We start from the raw sequence: 22,427 nt of genomic DNA on the forward strand, positions 1-22,427 counted from the left end.
TCAATCGTCGAAGAGTCCAAACCAAACGATTTATAGCCATGTACGGTTTCAACGAACCGTCAACGGTATAATTCATGAGAGAAGTCGGGCGAGTGAACTTTAATTGTCAGTTTGTGTATGCTCGAGTGTTTCAACATTTTCGCGTTGAAATTCGAATTTTGCGTGCAGACGAGGAAAATGCGGAAATTTACTACTACAGATACGATCAGAACTCGATGGCATATTAAACGCTTGATAATTGGAATGGAATATATTCTGCAACGTGTGAAAATTTATAAAACCGTGATAAAATTTCTCACGCAGTTTTTTCTATTTTTTTTCCATACATCCGTATGTAACGATAAAGGTAAAAAAATTTTATAGCGGAGTAATCGTGTAACGTGTAGAAATTTATAAGAATGTGGTAAAAAGTTTTAATTACATTATCCCGTTTTATTATAACAAGGCGCAAAAGTACGCACATTTTAAACTCTGTTAAAATCAACGTAACGAAAAACGTATAATTACACCAATTAGCGTCTTTTAAAAGGTAATGGTCGTGTGACAGCGAAATATATGTATATGCCTTTGTTCGCAGTAATAGGAACAAACGACCAAAACCATTGTTAATTCTCATTAAAAATTTGTATATCTATCGAAAATTTTATAGAATAATTTCCCTCGCGGGATGAACCTAACATTGATGCAACGTTAGTCTGACTATGAACAATTAGAAGATTATTATATCCTGTTCTTTCTTTCGTCGCGAGCTTCGATATCAAGAATTTTACATTGGAAAATAGCGTAATAAACGTATACTATACGAAAGCATTTTAATTCTTCATTCGAGAAAGCAACTGTTTTTGTTACCTTCCAGCAAAAAGCAATATAATCCTAATCGATACGAAAAGACATCCGAAATACGTTCTGAGAATAGAGAAGATTCTTGGTGAATGGTTAAAACTGGCCGAATCGATGGGTCTGACGTGGGGCAACTTTTTCGATGACGGTAGCCTAGAATCCACCATCAAGTGATACAGGTTTACGCATGGGTGGACAGCCGCATTGTGTTCACGCTCGCATTCTCTAAAGTTCGAACATGTCCGCTGCAAGAACAAATATCAAGCGGCGCGTACGCTTCGTGGAATGAAATATACAGAGCCCACGAACCAATGGCAGTTTTAAAAGAAAATAATACCCAACTATTCTTTTCGTTTCTAGAGTTTTTAGAACAATCCATCGAACTTCTGCTATTTCGCGAGTTAAAGATACCGTGGTTCCGAGTTAATGAGAAATACCATGGTCAAAGAATAATGGTTCTTCGAAAAGGAGCAATAATTTTTGAATCGAGTTGAATTCAATTATAACGTTAAATGTTAAACAAATGACCTAAAATTGTGTGCTGCAAGAACGTAAAGTAAAATTAGGTGAAATTAAAGCGAACTTAATTTTTTGTACAAGGGATCTTGTAAAACGCTATCTAGTAAGTTTTCGCCAGTGTAATTACTGTTGCGTAATGGTATAATTATTAACTTTTATATCGGGTGTGATTATTATTGACATATATCGCAAATTCTGTCGATCATAGATGTCATATTAACTTCAAGTATCGTTTTACAAGTCATTTTTTATTTTCTATGTTGTTCTTTTATAAATGCTTAAGTCTTTATTTCTGTACTCGTGCACGCTGTTCCAACTCCGACGGCTTTGTAATACGAAACCATCCGCCACGCCCATTTTTCGAAACGCGCATTCTCTTTTTGCACAGAACCAACAAAATGAAAATTTATAAAATGCGTTCGTTCCGATCACGTTCTCTCCGACAAGAAACTTCGAAAATTCACTTTGGACAGCAGACTTTCTTTCTCTTTTTGTTTCCTGGAGAACCGTAGGAAATACAGTAAAAAGCGTTGAATTTTTCAAAAGTCCCGCGCCATGCTGAAGCATTTCGTTGTGGATGATAGAATAATGAGACGGGTCGCAGCTGTTTTCTACGGGGTGAACTTGTTAAAAATTTCATCGTCCTTTTAAATTTTTCTTTGCGCGAAACGCGGCTCGATCGTCTCGTTCGAATTCCAACGATCGCCGGTAAACGAGTTATTTAAATGAACGTATCTTGCATCGAGAGAGTTGATTGGATTTATTTACGCAAGACGAACTGATACAACGTTAATTTCCAACAAAATCCCACTGGATCACCTGCGCTTGGATATTAAATCTCGTTGCATTTTTTTTCTTCGAAATAATTCTTTTAGTAGATTCAAAATTCTACCGATTAATAAAACGTTAGAGTATAAATCAGTTTATCATTTATTCTACGATTTATCGTTAATCTCTTTCGTTCGTTCGTCGACTGATTCTCGCGTGCAATTGGTATAATTATGATAACGAGACAGCTGGAGAAGCTCAGGCTTTTCTCGGCTCCTAATTGCTACCTCTTTTAATTCCCCAACATTCCAACTGTTTTTATCTGTTCCAGACTGAGATTAAACGCACGATATACTTTTTTCTTTGAGTCTTTGAGTTGTCATTAGCGAACTCGTTAAATATTGTTTTTTCTCCATTACGGTCGGGAGAGTTATTTGATTCTTTTTATTTAACCTGATCCAGAGAATGACGGAGCACCAAGTTCAACTTCGTCCCTTCGAGTGATGAAATTCTATTTGAACTTCGTTCTCGTAACGGTACAATTCAATTTGAACTTCGTCTTCATAATCACGGGGTAGTTTAAGTCAAACTTCAATCTCGGGCTGATGAAATCAAACTTCATTATGGCGATGAAGAAAAATCAAGTATAACCTGATCATCGAACACGATATTTGAAATACGATATCTTTGTGATCAGAGAAAATTCATTTCCATCCAGGAATTTCAACAATTTTTGATACTCGCGATTTAATCAAATTCGCCAGTCAAATTTCACCCCTTGGGCGAAACACACGAAGAACACGCGAAGAAAAACATGAGATCAATTACACCCGAGATAAATTTCATAATTCAGATCCGTGTTCGTTATCTCTGCACTCGCAGAATTAAATTCTAACTGTATATCCTCTTTACGGAAGAAATCAATCGAAACGCCGTACACCTGTTATCGTACAACGTTCGTTCCAATTATCCGCTGCACTAACGCGAAACTTGATCAGTATTCTGAGAAAAATACCTGCCAACTGTGTGATCGTCGTTAAAAATTGTCTTATTGGACACCGAACGTTTTCTTTGCACAGTCGTTCTTTCATTAAATGTAACTGTTTGATTTTGTTGCCAGCGATGGTCATCGACTGAATGTTTTAAAACAAGACTGAAAAAAAAGTTGGAGGAAAGTCGATTATCAAAGATCTGCAAATAAAAATGCCAAGTCTTATATGAGATTATATTATTTCCTATCGTTTGTACGTCATTTCCATATTCCATTTAGACGATACGATATCTCTATATAATTTCCATGTTCTTTTGAAAAACAGCTGTCTCTCCAATTCCATTCGCAGGTTTCACAATCCAACGTCACATGGTTAATTCTCAATGCAGTTGCAATTTCGCGTTTTTGGCATCCTGGTGCGTATATATTTTTGGACATCGTTATTTAGAAATGCTAAAAATTTGCGAAAACGTGTCGTGCTCGTCAGATTCGAGTTTTAAAATAACTTTTATGATCGGACAAGTAACAATTGAAGAATTTCTGATTCAAATACTCAAGAATTCTAAACTCTCGTCCAATTCCTATCGAATTCAACGATTCGAATGGCTGGCCGTTCTTGCAATTTAAGAATTTAGGAACTCGGAAATAACTGCAGCTTTTTCAAACTCCTCGCCGACGAGCAACCATGAAAGAACTCGATCTGCCCCATATTTTTCACCGTTTTTAGCCACAGAAAACCTCCGACATATCGCATTCCCTCTGCCCAACGATTTCACTCGATCAACGATGAAATACGCGCTACTTCTCTGAAATTCCCAGGGAAACGAGTATCTATCTGTCGTTCGATCCTGCCGAGTTTCAACAAATCATCCCTTTGGGACGACTCTTCATTGCGCATACCGCGCAATACCTACGAGAACCGTTCGATACCTGATTGAAATACGTATCGTTCGCAGCCTCGAGTCGGCATCGCTTTTGTCCCCCAATCACTATAGTATCCTATTCCTATTCCTTCTCCAGCCAGTAATACCTTATTTCTATTCCACGGATTAATGCGCCGATCACGTCGTATCTCTGTCCGCGTGGAAGAAGAGCGGTACGTTTATTCTTTTATTTTCTCTCCTTCTTTCCTTTTTCTCTTCTATAGAAGGAAAAGGAGGAATTATTTAAACAGGGATCCGGATATCTACGCGGCTCTCTGATTAACAGGCCGTAGCAAACAGGTCGACAGCTTCGTGTCGCACATGCGAACACGATTCGCAATTTCGTGTCGCACCTTTGGCGTACGCTGAGGAACAGAGAAGCTTGGAAAGGCGATTTTCGAGGATCGACGCGTTTTCCGTGAAAATTGCGTACCACAAGTGATTAAGTAAAAGTCGATAGTCCGATAAAATCAAGCGAAGTTGAGTTTAAACTACCAAACTAATAGAAAGATTACTGCGCTTTCTCGGTTACTCGGTTCGATTATTTGGCTAGTTTCATATGGTTTTTCTATTTCATATCCGTAGTCAATGAATTTACAAGTAGATTGTTTAATATCGAGCGGTATTAAAACGATTGTTTAATTTCAGAGTGGCGTCAAATTGGTAAATGTTAACAGGGAAGATATACTCTCCCCGTTGATCGATAATCCTTGTTGTTTTTGTAATAACAATAGAACAAGTTGCTCTTTGCTAGATACGTAACAGCATCGTAACAAATATCAGATTCGCCATCAGACGCTAAATATCAAAGTTAGTTTCCAATACCAATATGATCGCGTTAGTCGTATCTTTCAATTTCTAATAGAATTTCAGCAACTTTCCTATAATACGCATAAAATATCTATAAAAATTGTGAAATATTTTCTTGACCTTCTGATAATACAAGTTACGCCTACATAGCGTGCATAGCGCATTTCCACGATTAATTAAACTTAAATTTGACTGCAAAATAATTTGACTGTTTCGAAATTTTAACACGTTAAAGTGCCCGTGAAGCGACGAGTTACGGGACCGATCGAGCAGCGGGGAAAAGGGTTCGGCCTCGTCATCTTTCGAGCCATATTTTTAGAGCGGTTTACAGCATTACTTTGAAACGCAATACCGTGCAGACACGTTGTGTGTCTTATACTGGTTAAATGAACTCACACGATATATTGTTGGCCGTACGAACGGTACAGCTCGTCTGTTCGACAGGGAATGCTCGCTGAACCCTGAAAGAAATTTTCGTTTTATTTCACTCGGCTAACCAAGCCTGTAATTAATAATTTTCCGTGCGGCAAGGCGGCAGCCTACCGCCGTTGTTGGTAAACACGGATTTTCCTTTAACCAGCACCAGCCAGGGGATCATCGTTTATTTTTAAGATGAAATCTATTTCGAGGCTGCGCCAGCCGGTCCCTTTCATTAACTTTTATTACCGCGGCGAACGCATTCGATGATTTATGTCGTGACACGTTCTCTACCGAATCCAAACCTTGAACTGCGATTTCGCGGGAAGGTTAACGCGAAGATTATTTCAGATGTCAGATATGTTACTTTCTCGTGACGACCGCGACCGTCGATGGAGAAAGTAAAGTAGAGCGATATGCCATCGACAAATTCGTTTTCGCAAATACGAGATTGTAGGATCTATAATAATATTCCAAGATCGTGAAACTGAAATCTGTAAAATCGGAAATGTTTCAGCATCGGAAATAACGAGGGAATTGTAGAAAAAGCTATCGAACTTTAAAATCCACGAAAGAATTCGAATAGATTTAACAAGATTTAGATAAAATTTAAATAAAGGAAAAGATAACTACCTTGGAGAATCGAAACAGCCAAAGACTAGATTAATCCTGTCGTTTAAGCAATTTTTTCAGTTTCAGAAAAGTATAAATAAACCATTATCGATAAGCATAATCGTTCGGATTTTATGTCAAAATTTCTCGTGAAATATTACCTTCGCGTTTGATAACGATAGAAAAATTCGGACAGTGTTAGAATGGTCAAAAAATATTAATCACAGTTACACAAAAGGAGAAGTATTTCGATTTGAAAACGAAACGAATAAAAGAGCAAACTTTGACGACCGATCGTTGTTGAAATAAAATACATGGCTATAAGGCATTAGCTAAATATTAAAGACTCGACGCGTACAAATAGAAAAATAAGGGACGTTATTCATAGCCGCGCGAAGCATACTCGCCGTGCTTATAAATATATCGCGGGACCGGTAATTTCACCGGAGTGTTTATGACAGAAAATACACCTGCACATACGAGGTATATTTTCTGTCCCGTGGCAATGTCAACAAATCGTTATATCCGTACTATCCACCAACCGAGGCTTGCCAGGGGGAAGTTAACCGTGCGGTAACTTCACGTTTATTATTTCAATTTTAATTAAATACGCACGCATAATGCGATCGTGAGGTACAATTGCAATAACAACAGTATGCATCGATATAATTGTATCGCGTGATCGATCCAAAATATGCATTTGCAGAATTATCATTTCGAACAGGTTTGTATCTAAAATGAGAACAATTTTTTTCATGTAAAAATTAGTTACTATTTTTGTATGCGTTAAACTATCGTGAAAATTCATTACGGTCGCGCGACGATTATTTTTATATCAAGATATTAATATTCTATCGCTTTGGAAATTTCAAAAATATTTAACTGGAAAAATTGTTGAGACAACCAATTTCTTAGGATTTCGATGGTTTTGGTATAGTATGTAGGTTGTAATAATTATTTTTTACCTCTCTCATTTTCGTTATTTTGGTACAAGTTTTATGCTTCAGTTTTATTAAGGCGGTAATTTCTATTGATCGTGGTAATTTTGACGTAGTTCAACTTTTTCACGGCCTCGCGTGAACGTCGAAGAGAATGATGCATGTTTTGAAGAGCGTTATTATTAAAATTAAATTAAGATTGTGTAGATAGGGTTAACGAAGTTCGTTAATCACGGGCTCCAAAAATGTCTTACAATATTAATGCGATATAACGATGCATGATCTAAATAAAAATACCATTATTAAAATTATTCTACAGTTTTATCGTAGTAGGAGATTTGATTGATTTGCAATTATCCTAGATAATTCACGGAGATTATCATGCTTGGGAGTAGCGACCCGTAATCGTAAAAACGTTTCACAGGGAACAAGATGAACTTGTCCGCTCCTCCACGATATCGGCGTAGCTCGATGTAAAGTTTAATTTGCATATCGTGTGCACGGCAGTTATATCTGATACAACTTGTTTTTACACGCGCTTGTGACGTACTCTATGACTGATGTAACTTTCGAGTTTACGATAAAATCATTATCGTCGAACGCTTTTATCCCTCCGATTTACGGAAATACGAAATTATCTTCAAACCGAACCAAAGGATCTTTTACATCGTTTAATTTAAATATACGAATAAAAATATCTATTACTGATGTCGAAATAATAAGAAAAAGTGTTCGTCGATTCAGTACGATATCTCTATTTTGATATGGAAAGAGTAAGGATTAAAAAGGTTCCGAAAAAAAGTAAGAGTTTTAACGATATCGTAAATTTAGAAAGAACAAGTTATTCTAGAATATTTAATTAGGAAAAAAATAATAAGGAAAGATAACGATTCTGTTTCTGAAACTGACGGTAAAAGAGTATGTGTTCGAAAACTGTAGAAAAATATCCTGACAAATTGTAAATTTCAGGAGAAGCTAAGGTCAATTATTTGAATAAAAAAAAAACTTGCATTTATATCGAATTCCTTTCAAACTCGAACGACATATCTATTTGCTCGATGGAAATTATATCATATGCCTGTCACGAACCTTTCCGTTGGAAATAGAAATATTACAATTCCTGCGCACACAAAATTCAATTAACGTAATATCTTCGAGACGTAAAAATAACAAAAATTAATTTTCTAGGAATTTACGAAGCACCAACGATTCTAATATCCGATGGGTGAACAGAATAAACTTAGATGAAGGGCGCGAGAAGAAATGACGGGTAAACATGACCGGTATCGATCAACGATCTTCCACGACTTTATGGACATGTACCGTTCGTTTTATGGGGGCTGCTCTCCTCGCTATGATTCATCCTTCCCTGTTTCGTCGAGCACGTTCGTTCGAAACTTTCAGCGCAGTGAACGTCTGGTACAATACGACTGCTGGAAGCAAAGAGGAAGAGAAATAAACAGAAACAAGGGTGACTTGTTGCTGATGGCGATCCACTTTGCTTTGAAAAACCCAACGTCGGTTATTATTACTTTTCCCCTTTCCTATGAGATTCCAGGAAATGTTTAATTCTTATCGCTACAATTTTTACACGGGAAATAATTTTATTCTTGTGCTTTCCTTCTTTATTTTGTCGTATCTTATTTCTTTGAGAAAAGAAGCCATATTTCCTTTATGAAAAGGTGATGTTGTACCGTTAATCGTTATTGAATTTTGATTTTAATTAATTCGTAGATGCCGCTGAAGCGCGCGCGTTACACGTGATATAAATATACGATCTAACGTGGTTAATATGTTTGACCGTAACAGCGGATCATAATCGAGTATATAAATAGGTGCACGTATATTTCCTGAATACAAAGTTGACCACAACCTTCGTAAATTGTTAAAGGTAGCATAGCAACTCTCGATGCGATGCACCGTTCTCGAAGTCGTTGCGTATATTTGTGTTTGGATTTGTAATCAAAATTTTTCATAAATACATGTTCGACGAAATATCCTATGTTATCTAATTTCAAAGTTGAACCTGAACTAATTTCAAAATCGTACTTACGAAACGATAAACATAAAGCCACTGGAATATTAAGATATAAAGATCAGCAGTCGTAATTGAATATAATCGAAAGTCCGATTTTTTCATTAAATTTAACGAAATTTAACGAAAGACAAAGCGTAACACAAGTTTTGTTTATATAAAGGTAATCATTATCGAAGCGTCGATATATTTTTGTTATGTCATAGCTGATAGAAAGAAATTCATCCATGCATAATGTATTAACCTTCTAACGAGCAGATCTCTTTATCTCAGAAAAGATAATCTTACGCAAAAGGAAGGATGTAAGTCTTTGTGAAGATATTTCTTACACCTTACCATTTCAAAGCTTCTTTAAATAGACGAATAACAAATATAAAACAAGAAAACCGGCTTGCGACTACAAAGTAATTTCAAACATCGACCACGTTATGAAAAACGGATTACCATTCGTGAGAATTAGATACTCCATAAAAAATTATTAATAGCGTGATACAAAATGATACAAAAATTGATATAAAAAATTATTTTAAAAAATCTCCATTATTAATGAAAATTATCTTAAAAATTATTAATGATTCCGAAACTTCAAAAAAAAAAATTTCCCTCGCTATATTTATTTTATTATGATACCAACCCTTCCTAACAACCTTCCACCCTATTGTGTTTTTTCCGCCGAGAACAAGGGAGAAATTTTATATTCTAACATCAGGTGACTCACCCTTTGTACGTTCACTGGCAGTCGATTTTAATTATCGATAACCGAAAATACTATCGGTAACCCCTCGAATACCGACGAGGGCCAAATATCGGACTATCGTTCGGTAAACAATGCAGGTCGATAAAAATAATCGAAAAAAAGGGACGTATACTGGGATATGACCTACAGCGGACGCATGGCAAGACGCGAATCAATATTATTTACTACTCTATAGTAACGAAACGTTAGCGGGTCGTTATGTTTACTTACGTCGAGCTTCAACCCTCGCTGTGTTCCGTGTTCGTTGACCTCTCGAATATCCTGGCAGGCCGTACTTAGACGTACGACGAGGCGAACGCTCGATATCTAGTCTCGACACTGTCGGACAAGGTACGCCGTTTACTCATTCATATATTCATTTCGCAAACGATCCGAGCCGTTTAATAACGCACCGGTTTCGTTAAACCACAGTCAACAGAGCCTCTTCCGTGCTAGATGGTAGAGATACAATAAGATTATTCTTAGCGTTCGTGGCAGGATAATAAAATTCAATTTAGGACGTGGGAAGAGCAGTTTGTTGCTCTGAGACGAAGAATAGGAGAATGGTTTAAATACGGCGTGCTGTTTAGATAAAGATCCTTCGTGGAACTCTAAAAACGGTTGTGTATCGGTTACTAGATTGCGGATATTCGTGCAATTTTTCATTTTTACCAACGGAAATAAAGCAATAAAATTTGAAGAAACATTTGTTTCTCCGCTAGATGTTACATGTAGATTTGCTAGAAATGCATAAGAATCCACGGTCTAGCGATTGATGTTTTTTTGAGCACAAATTAGAGATAAAAAAAAGATAATCGAAGAGGAATGAACGTAATATCGAATGATAAACTATTTTGGAATAGTAGATGCGACTAGAATATCGAGAAGCCAAAAACTAATTTGAGAAGTTGTTAAAATAGAACGAAAAATTTAGCTGAAAGTAATAAAAAATTAATTTTTAAAAAGTACGTAGCAAGAAAATACGTAAACATAAATTAGGAGATAATATTTCAATGAAAGTTTATCTTAAAGTTTTCATTAAAGACTATACTCTGCAAAGGCGGTTAATTTTAAGGTTCGTAATCTCGGAAAGAAGCTCAAACGAGATGTTACCGGCCAAAACTCAGGAGAGATTAAGATAGTATCGGAGAAATCAACGAAAAGTGAAAGAGCGAAAAGAGTTTCGCTGATGTCATCCGTTTGAAGTCGGGAAAAATTAAATCGAACCACTGGTGGAAATCTCTGAAGAGTTGCAGACGCAGATATCGCTTATTGGTTTCGACGCTCAGTTTCTCATTTTCATTTTACAAGCCTTTCATGTTTGAAACTAGACAAAGCCGCTGTGATCTTCTGAAACGATATTATCGTTGCTTAAAGAATCGACATAAAACCAGAGCAACGAATCGCGTCTCCTAATTACTCGATTAATCCCTTTGATAATCTACGTTTAAACAATTTTCTTTCCGCTATGAGACACGAATGATAAATCTGACTGAGAAATTTCAGACCAAAGCTTTCGACATAGTTTCAAAACACAGATTCGATAATCATCCGCATATTTTTAAATTAATAATAATCGCCAGTTAATAATCAGTAAAATGTAAAGCCTATTCTTATTTTTTATACTGTATTACTATTTCGCGATAAAATGTATAATCCTAAGCTTGACTGATACATACATACTTCTCGTACATGTGATATAGATATAGTATATACGACACCGATATACATTGCCATCGGTAAGGGTTTCAAAATACTAAATATTCGAAAGAAATATCTATCGTTTAAAATCGACGGTTTAAAGTTTAAACAGTAGCTATCGATACTTCTCTAATTTACCGTAACGTGCAAATCATTCTCTTCAAATTGCTCGTAATTTTCCGTTCGTTAAATACTTCGTTTACCAATGTACATAAATGAACGATCGCGGATTAGTTGAACGCTCGAAACCTTATTTGTATTGAACGTCGATTAACGGCGGACAGACTTAATTGCACAAATAAAGTATAAATAACCCGATATTGGCGAAACGATCGGTAACAACAACGTAACCTTGCCGTAAATGAGCATGCGATCAACAAGATAAACTGGCAGTAAGTCAAGAAGTACGATTCACTTTGCATCGTAACAGGTGGTCGAATTTTCCTGACGCGCGATAGAATCGTTCACGAGGCGAGGCGACGTTTAATTTCTATTAAGCGGCCGTTAGTTTGGCTATTCAACTAGCGTGGCAAATATCGCTTACACGCTCGGGAAATAGAAAATAAATGATCTCGTTAACGCGTTTTATTTTCGCGCGAAAGACAGCTATATCGTGAAACGGTAGTCTCGACCGCTCACGACTGATCCAATTTGTTAGACGGCCAATTCTTCGCAAATGATATCCCTGTTTCTCGAACCGAAAACATCGAGGTAATAACGCGGCCTTCGATCGTTGATTTATTACGCGATCGATAGACAGCCAAAAATTAACTATATAAGACTGATTAGGAGGAAAATTACGTGTATCGACTTATTAGAGATTGATTATTATCGGAAGATCGATTAATGGGACGATAGATTATCGGATTATCGTGCTCAGCTTCGCTCCCAAGTCTCGCTTAACGCAGGTTCGATCATTGTAACGAGCGTCGATTATTATATTTTGTAACGATGAAACAAGCTTTTTACTCTTACGTGATAGATAAGATGGTGTAAAAGGACAAAATTGTTTATACGATTTGACGGAATAAATGTAACACGGTAACTAGAAAATATGATATATCAACGTGTGCCAGAGTTAGCTCAGCTTTTGACGTCCGAGAATTAATGGAAAATTTGTAGATGATCTCGTGTGAGAAAAATTGGAAGACGAGAATAGCGAGATTGAAAGAAACTGTTACATTTTCATATAGAAGATCTTATTCTTTTTTAATATTAAAGTTCAAAATTAAAAAAGAAACTACAGAATTCGAAATATAATATTCTTGCTCCTGCGTTATGCTAAAGATGAAAATAGAAAAATCATACTGATTTTCAGAGAAACGGTTGGATCGTAGTATGTATATAGTCGATGCCCAAATCCTTCAAAGAGGGTTAAGGGATTTACGTGTTACAGGGAAGAAAATATTGGACGCCAGAGTGAGATATATTGTCGGACAAAGTGAAACTGTCTATTAAACCGGCTCGATACCGCGCTTTCACCTAGCTGTTGTATCTATAACAAGAAAAATATTTTACCCGATGCAAAATTAAGATCTATTTTGAAATTTTTGCGTCTAATTGATTCGAAAATTGAGATTATTCGTTGAAATTCTTGATAATCCCAAATTTGTAACCACTTTTGTAGATCAAGAAAGAAAAAATCAAAGGGAAGCCTGATAAATGAAAGAACAAGATTAAAAGGACTAAACCTGATAAGACAGAGTAATAAAAAAGACGAGATAAGATAAATGAATAAAAAACGAGAATACCAAACCAAAGCACGAAAAGGACATACGCGTACCAAGAGAACATGCAAATGTTCCATAAATAAAATATATTCGTTTTCCTATAGATCGTTCTATGCATAGAAGCACAACAAAATACTGACCTTTCCTGTAATCTTATTTTATACCATTCATACTCGTAATTCTCAATTTATCGATTACCCTAGCATTAAACATCGACGAATCAGCGTTACACATTGAACATCGATCGATTCAATAGCTTCAAATGTTAAATGATTCGGCGTCCTTCCGCTGGTCGTTCCATTGACGCTAATTGTAAGAGGATTTGGCCAAAGTTAACGGCCTGGTGATATTACACTGTCCACATCTGGTAGCCGTGCCAAGTTGATTAACGAGAAATAACGACGGTTCGTCGTACAACCTGTAAATTCTTGTTTACGGTAGGGACAAAGAACCGTGGGCAAATTTCCCGGAAATTAATTTCCCCGCAAAGAACAAATACGAATAATGACATCATCTCTCTAGAATCGTCCAGTTATGTGTTTCTTCGAGGAATTCTACGTAACAAATTGTAATAAGATTTCGCTGTAAAAAGTGATGCAATCGGTACGATTGTGACTGTAACGCGATATACGTACAGTGGCTTACGAAAGCATTCGAATATTTGTCACAGAAAATTTTCACCAGTATATCGTACATGTTATGTGAAACTCTGTGAAATTTCGTGAGCACTGTAACGAGATACGATTATCGTGATTGCGATAGTAGAATTATGTATGAGGTATATATAAATATGTAGTAATGGTAAAGGCCAATCTAGCAACGTATATAGAGATTACTGAACGTTTATTATAAACATGTACTTGGTGAAAAATTACTATACAGCATGCACGATAGGCTTAAACTTGTAAAGCGTAGATATATACTTCCAGTATATACCTTGTAACTTTTACAATTTTCAGATCCATTTTAAAGCTCGTTAACACGATCACGATAGTCGTGCCTAGTTACAGTGATAACATATAAGTAAATAGGTTGTATATAGTTATAGAAGAGCTAGTGTAAGATATATATATATATGATGTAATGAAATTATATAAGACATGTAAACCGAAAGTCGTCCGAAGCCGAAAGGTATGGACTAAGTATAAATAAATAAATAAAACATATAAGTAAATAGTTGCTAGGAATTTTCGATACACTGGTGAACTAATTCTAAGGAATTTCTTCTTGACACGCTTTTTATCGCAATTAGTAATTTGAAGACAGAGCGAAATAAAATGAATCGCACCGGTGAAAGGAGAAAATACGCAAACGAGCCACAAACGTGGAGAAATATTGCGGTTTTAATTAACGAATGTGAACTGAAAACGAGAAGCTGAAAAAAAGATAACTCTCTCAGTTAGCGTATTCGTTAGTTAATTTATAACGGAATAAAGTACTGGGCGTAAATGTGCGAAGGACGAGCTGTATAATTTCTGAATTTCCAATTTCGTTATTTCTACGGTTATTGATAGATTTTCATTTTTCCTCGTTCTACACATTTACCGTTCGTCTTTAAGCAAAGACCGAAAACTCTTTCGTTTAGCTTCTAGTAGGTTGATGGAAGAAAAATTCAATAAGTTCTTCTATGTATCGAAAATTGAAAAAGCCCATCGACATTGAAAATCATGGAACAAAGGTATCGAAAACAAAAGAATTTCAATCTCTCGTATATTATACTACCTCGGAGAATAAAAAATATATTCGAATCATAACGAGGAAGGCCCAGGATGAATTAACATTCTTTTTAGATTTACCGATTCACGTTATTAATCATTTAACAATGAGGAACCGAAGCAAATATTTAAACCATAATTATTCCTTACAAAAAATTGAAGATATACATATGTTTCTTGTACTTGATACAACAAGATCTTGAAGATAAAGCGATAATTATTATATAAATGATTCGTATTGAATTCACTTCATTACATTATCAAAGGACTAAAATAAAGTCATTAAGATTGAATAGATTGTTTAAGGTCCAAGCACTGGAACAAGTATTTTTACGCTGCATATAATTCGAAATAAAAATTATGATAAAGTTCACGCGTGTATTACATTATCGCGCTTATCAACGTTTTAATGCCTCTTTACGCGAGAAAGATCCACGAAGTGAGATTTTTCTGACGAAGCAAGTACTGCTAGAAGAAATATTAATTTTACAGCAGGCTGTGTACTCGATAAACCTAGCAAACCGTGGCGATACTCTCGAATCTGATGCGGCGCACGCCTGCAAGGCAAATGTCCTTCCTTCGAACGATCGTTCCCCGGAAATCGTTTAACGAGAAATCGAGAAACGCGATTAGATTAAAGACAGCGGACTCGATTTCCCGCGAGCTACGCTAAACATCCAGTTCGCGATTATTTACTTTTGATCTGTATTTCCAAATGCCTGGAAACGGTACTTTTCTTTTAGGTGACTTTCCTCGTTACAAACAACGACTTCTAATAACACGTTTCTGGAAATATCGAGAGCGTAACATGGGCTCAAGAGACTCGACTTTTTTTTGAGAGAAGAAAGAGATTATCATCGGAAATGAGAATTTTTCAAAGAATATAAGCTAAAGATTGGTCTCTTTTAATTTTCAATTTCGAATTTCCTGTGAGGAAAATAGACGGTGTAAGAACGTAAATTTCAAAGAGATTTAAATGATAGTGGCATAGAAACTTCTCTATCGATCGTTTTACGTTCTAACTAGAAGAAGAAGCTTTAATCGCAAACTTTTGATCAGTGCTTGCCAGTCAAGACTTTTTCAAATAGAACTTCCAACAAATTCGCTCAAGTTGTAACTATCGATCCTATAAATTAATATAACAGCTTAACTTTAAAAGGACTTAAAGTTTAAACCATCGTTTAAATACTTAAATAAATACGAAATATTTAATTGTACAAGATTATTAGGTTCTAATCGATTTACTTTGACAGCAGCGTCTTTCAAAGCTAAATCTTCGCAATAAAAATGTAATATCCGAAAGATTTTCAACGAATGGCGATAATAATAATTGAAAGGCTAGGAAATGTGTAAAACAATCATTCTCAGCAGAAGTCGAAGATCGATCGTGTGAGAAGGAGAAAGGAGGCAGAAGGAGCAACAAATATTCGCGATCACGTGAATCGAATGTTTTCGTAGAGATCTCGGCGAACCGAAGGATAAAATAGCAGAGATGAATATTAGCCTGAAGAATGAATCCGACGTCTCGAAAAACATTGGACATAGGCCTTTCCTTCGCAACGTTATTAATTCATTTCGATAGCTTCGGGCGTCACGAAATATTTTCAGAGCTCGTCGTGGATATCCCAACGATTTACCGCGCAAAATTCGTCAGACAGATTGAAACTTCCAAATGAAATTTGCAGACGAAACAATTCGAAAGGAAAACAATAGGAGAAACGAAAACAGACAGAATTGATGAAGATACATAAACATAATGGAAACGGAGGCTGAAATATCAATCACAAAGAAGGAAATATAATAGCAATATACATGAATTATACAAGAAATAAATTCTAATATCAGAGACGAACTTTGTCAAAAACTTAATGAGGGAGCTTGTATACGTGCCGTGCAAAAAATGCGATACTTAAAGAAAAGAAAATGTTTTATCTATATAAACTGATATGACGTTCCACACAGTTGTAATTTTTCCATTAAGTTTTTAAGAAGTATTTAATCCAGAAAAATTAGTATACGGAGGCCTAGAACCTAAGAGTCTACAACGTAATATTTTAGTCAGAGTTTAATTAACATTAAAATATGTTTCTAAAACGTTAAACCATGGTCTAGAAACATTAGAATATAGTGCGTGTCGGTCATTTTAGTACCACAGTTTGCAAACATTTTGTCAGAAGGCCTAACGTTGAGCGAAAGAAGCACGTTAGGTTTGAAATGTATGGAACGGTGTAACTTGAAAACCGCCTTTTCCCAAAATATGCTAAATGTGCTCTAAACTTATATTCGAGATTTCCATTCAATTATCCCAAAAGATATTGATTAATAGGAATTTAAAAAAGATGCAAAATTGCACAGAATACGAAAAGATATATAAAATATCCAAAGCATGGTATTTTCTATAATACTTGATTTTGTACTTCGGCTTTTTTTTTAATTATATTTTCAAAAATATGAATTTGCATAGAAACTCATAGTCTACCGATTACTTTAAAATCTGGTGTTGCCGTCTCGACAGCAACGATCCTATTTCGGCAGAGTATCCTAGCACTTTGCCTACAGTGGTAATGTCTGTCCGAAGCACCGTGTTCTACTGCCATCCAGTTCACGATTACGATAAAGTACGAATCAAAAATTATATTCTATAAATTCTCTAAAGCGATCAGAACTAATAATGCAGCATTGCATTTAGATAAAATATTTAACAAAAAATGAGTAAAGTCTTCCTTCCTTTCTCAATCTCAAACTTTCGTCATTGATTTTTTAATGACCGGTGGTGTTGACGCGCGCGTGCACACCCGTGAGAGCTTCTCTGTATCCAAGACTGCTATTTCCACATCTACAATTACAGGAATCCGAAAATCTAGTTGGGAATCGGGAGCAGGAACGGGGGATTAACGAGTAAACGACTTTCACGCGCGTTCGTTGGCTCTGAAAGCTCTCGCGTGGCGAGCAACCGGTTTCGAGGAAGCCGTACGACGTCACAACTATAGATACTCTATTTTCGCTTATCTCGCCTCTCTACTGCCTTCTTCTCTAAGCTCTCGTCCACTCTCCCTCTCTCTCTCTCTTTCTCTCTCTCTCTTTCTCTCGCCCCTCTTTCTCTGACTACCGCGAAAACGTGTATTTCTGGCACGAGTTCTTCACTCGACGAGCGCAGGCCACAACTCCGGACGACGAATTCGAGGCAGAAGCCCAGGCTCCAACTACGAGGTCTCCGATAAACCTGATAGAAATCTCTCGTAGATGATCCCCGGAGAACCAGAGAAGAAAATGATCCTGCCGTGCAATAGAAACAGTTGGTAGCCGCGCGAGAAATGGTCCACGGGGGACGAAATCGGAAACGGTTTTTCCTCGTCAAAGAACTGGTCGCTGATATACGTTTATGCTCGTATCGTAGTACAAGCATCGAGTCACGTGTCTTTTTGAATTTATAATCGAGGCTACCGGTTGGAAAGATTTTGATGGTTTCGATTAGAATCTCGTGGATGAGGTTGTCACTCTCCGTAAGGAAGAAATTGGCAAAAGTAGAAATTCAGCCATTTTTGGTCTTACAGTTGAAACTATTGAGTGAAAGCTACCAGTTACCATTCGCTAATTTGGTTACTTCTCTTTTTAGAAAGAAAAATTCTGAATTTCTGGATGACGAAGAAAAGTTTCTTTCGCGGATTAATCAATAGACAGAATTGAATTAAAAGGAAGTTATAGGTATCTTATGATCTATATATTTATAAAAGTTTTAGTTTTCCTCCCCATGTTATTAATTGTAATTTGACTGATTTTCGTGTTTTGTGAAAGAGGAATTGGAATTATTATCCGGAGTAAATGTATAGCGAAAAAAATAGATGATAAATTATTATCGTCTCGTTCTAAGCTGACAATTGTTGACAAGGGGAATTAAACAGGTTTTCTGATCAAATTATAGAAAAGACTTACCCTTGCTGGTGAGACTGAAGCTTCTGAGCCTGTAACTGTCCTCGTCTTCACCTTCTTCCCTCTGAATCTGATTCGAGGGATCAGGAACGTCCAAAAATGCATTACTCTTTCTGTGATGACTATGATGCATACTTTGCCCTCTTCGACTTCCTCTTCTTCTGAGGCCAGGGCTGATATCATTGTCGGTCAGCCTGGGCTCGCTGCTGCAATGAGCAGATTTAACTGTGCCTTCGTGATGATGATGATGATGATGGTGTGCAGCTGAAACAAATTAAAACAACCGATATATGATTGACGGTTCACTCTCGAATCGACTCGAATTTTTTATCAACAGTTTATCATAAATCATGAAGATATATACATTTAGCGTCGTATTCCTTTATTTCATTAAATATCCTACTTTTTCAGTTTGCTAAAAACGATTAATCGTGTAACTCTTCGTAACGACAGACTTAAAGTATTATTGAACTCTCTAAAAGCGACTTTTTACGGAATCGTGGTAATGCGATCGAAGCCAAAGGAGTTGTAAAGACGTCAGGTTACATTCCTAATATTCTTATCCATCTACGTATCTACCTTCCCTCTTAATGCCGTTTTTCGTTCCCTTTTTTCGCTAGGTCCTGAACTGAACAGACTTTACACTCGATGGCTTCCTACTATCTCATGCGTGGGCCCTTTGGAAATTGTCCCCTTTTTGTTGCTACTGCTGACCGCCTTTTAAAGCTTCTAAAGAAAGAAAAGCTCGAAGAAAAGCACCGCGAACGACACGTGAAAATGTCGTTCAATAAAATGATTCGAAATACAATGTTGCCTAGGATTTTGATGCCACCATAAATCATACTTGTTCCTTTTGCAGTTTTTCTTCTTCTTCTTCTTTTTTATCTTTTTCCTCGCTCAGGCTAGCTGAATTGAAAAGAGACGATCGATGGAGATTCATAAATCGAGCTTTCGATCCAATATCCCTCGTCATGCGAAGATAAACAATATATATGACGTTCGCAAATACGCAGATTTTTCTTCTTATTTGGATACACATGAAGTACATTCTACACGCGACAAATATTCGTTATTCCGTATAGCATAATTGATAAAAATTAATAAAATTGCGTCTTAATTTTTATTTCGACGCGTCGTTAATTAGAAACTCGATACGAAACGTGCGCGTTAACAAGTTTTTCAAAGAAGATATATCTCGATAAGTAAATCACTGTATACGTGCTATACAGTGAGGGAAAAACTGCAAATAACCAATAAATTTGTCAAACCTTAAAGACAAAAATTAGTTCTGAGATATTCAGAAATTATTTGTGTCAAGAATAAATATGTTGGAACCGTTTTATCTTTTTTAAACGGAATTACATTCATCCGCTTAGTTCTCGTAAAAGGGTAATAAATCTCATAGGTTTAAAGCATAGTCTCGCTTCTTCATGCTAAGAGAAAGCTTTCGTTTTATCCAGGATTATCTTCTTGTTCGGGGAATATCGAAGCATATGGAGTTCCAGTAAAACCACGAGTACTAAACGACACGAAAGTGAAATCGATCCCGAACAGCCAGCTGAAAAATATTTCAATCCTAAAGGTTTCTAGGCTCTGCCTTTACACGATCAAGCCCGTCGCTTCTTTATTTCACGCTCGACGATTTTCATTGAGAATCCCTTGTGAAATAAGCTCGAAAACGAATCTACCCTTTCACGGTGTGGCGGATCTTCGTCGAGGTAATAAATATCGGAAGGACGAAGAAAAACTGAAAAAATCGTTTGCCTGGTTACTCAATTTTCGACTACTTTCTATATATTACCGTGGGGTAATTAGTGTCACTGGCTTTTAAAATCATGCAACGCGAGAAGAAGAAACTTTATCAAAATTCGCTGTCCTAGCTTTATCAAAATTCACTGTGACGGATTAGTTAGTTTACTTTCGTTATTTAATCGTAAATAGCGGTTGATAACTAATTTTATTATTACGTAATGTTCTTCTAATTTAATAACGATTTAATCCAACCCTTACTCATAGTTTTGCGGAAGATCTAGAAAAATAAAAATTATGGTATCACCATAAATTGAAAGAATTTTTTGCTTTATCTCCAGCGTAAAATACGAATTTTCTACGTTTACAGAAAATTGCTGCAAAATTTCGACACAACTCATTGCGAATTTGATAAATATCAATACCAAGGACCGTCTGCTTTGGCTGTACTGTTTCTCCTATCGGACAGTAGACACGATCTAAGGGCCGAAAGATCAATTTCAACGGCCCAATAAACCAAGTCGGACGTCGAGTCGCGTCGTGAAAGCGGCGTGTAAGAGACACGATTACATATTGCGTCGACGACACGCTTCACGCGTCGAGATCACGCTTCAGCTTCTATTCTGGCAGCGTTCGTTTGGGTAGTAGGTCACTGACAGACGAAACGGGCTTCCACGATGCCAGTGCACCTCACTCGAGGAACCGTCCGATCCATTTAACTCAAAAATACGATGCCGCGAAGGGTTTCGTGGGCTAAAACAAGCTTATTTAAAGACACTCGACATCCGTTTGCTCTGGCTAGCTCCGGTTAAATGTCCAACAACGGCGGATGGTTTCTTGCGGACGGTTAACCTGCGTGTTCTCGATCATTTCTGACCCAACTCTATTTCTCTGTGGTTAGAACATTTCTTAAGCTTTAGCAAACTAACGTGGGATCGTCATTGGTATGTATGATTTCTCGTTACAACTTGGTGTTAGAAATTTGGTGACGAAAGTCGTGATTAATGGTGGGATTAAATACGAAGAAGAAATTGAAATATCGCGGCAGAGTTAAAAGGAGCAACGTGACAAGGTTCGAAAGCGCAAAGAAAAACGTTAAATTTCGAAACTATAATTTACGATTTATAATTTATAATCGCATTTAGTGACAAAGGCGATAACTTTTGTATCGTGGTCTTGGCGGATTTCAATCGATCAGACAGCAAATTTTCAAAGTATTTAAAGGGTTTTGAAAAGTGCTGAGATATAAATTGGTGAATCGGAGTTAAAGAGTGCTCTGAAAGCAACAAGAAGGTATATATAACTACTAAATAAAATTCTTTCGATTTAACAAATATTTAACCATTTCTCACGGATAGTCTCAGATATCAACAATTCGTGGGAAAATATGAATTAATTGTTCTGTAAAAATTTTTCAATGCGGAAGCATCGATCGAAAATAGATACAATGTGATTGTTCAGCTTCTAGCGTTAACATTCAAGTGGCAATACTGCAATGATACATATACATGTATAAATCGCGTAAATGTGGCACGTGACTATGACCACATATGTACATATATTCATTAAATGTGTAACAACTTAATTTAGACGATGACTACATCCGCCATTAGCACGTATAGTCGCCGTTAGTGACTTTTTAGTATCGATTACAAATCAAGTAAATTCCAACAGATCGTTATAAGAAAAACGATCGAAGTCGATCTTGGCAAAAGTTAAAGTTCTTCTATTCGCTTATTAGACATTTGCATATAACGAGTGTAATAACAGGAAATAACAATTTGTGGAAGAACTATTTTCAAAGAGTTGCTCTGGTAGAATATTCGAATTAAATCGAAATAAATTATTTTTATTAAATAAAAGACCAAAAAACAGCGCCATTTGCTCGCTACATCGCAATCGTTCAATTTTTGTTTTAAGTAATTGGGAAATACCTAGTTATCTATTACGGTTGTATTAATTCTACAGTAATTGTTTTAATTCTACGTTGCTGCACGGTTTGTCGATATAATT

At 36.4% G+C, this 22,427-nt stretch overlaps 1 protein-coding gene across 3 annotated transcripts in view; it reads right to left on the reverse strand.

Annotated features, from left to right (window-relative positions):
* The window catches only part of Rgk3 (Rad, Gem/Kir family member 3), a 79,383-nt gene that overhangs the window by 48,605 nt on the left and 8,351 nt on the right, over positions 1–22,427 (reverse strand). For all 3 annotated transcript variants that reach the window (XM_033339182.2, XM_033339181.2, XM_033339183.2), the window contains exon 3: positions 18,669–18,929. In XM_033339182.2, coding sequence (XP_033195073.1) covers positions 18,669–18,929 — 261 coding nt within the window. The remainder of the gene's footprint in view (positions 1–18,668; positions 18,930–22,427) is intronic.

This window comes from Bombus vancouverensis, chromosome 1 (assembly GCF_051014615.1).
Source record: "Bombus vancouverensis nearcticus chromosome 1, iyBomVanc1_principal, whole genome shotgun sequence".
Classification (NCBI taxonomy): Eukaryota; Metazoa; Arthropoda; class Insecta; order Hymenoptera; family Apidae; genus Bombus; species Bombus vancouverensis.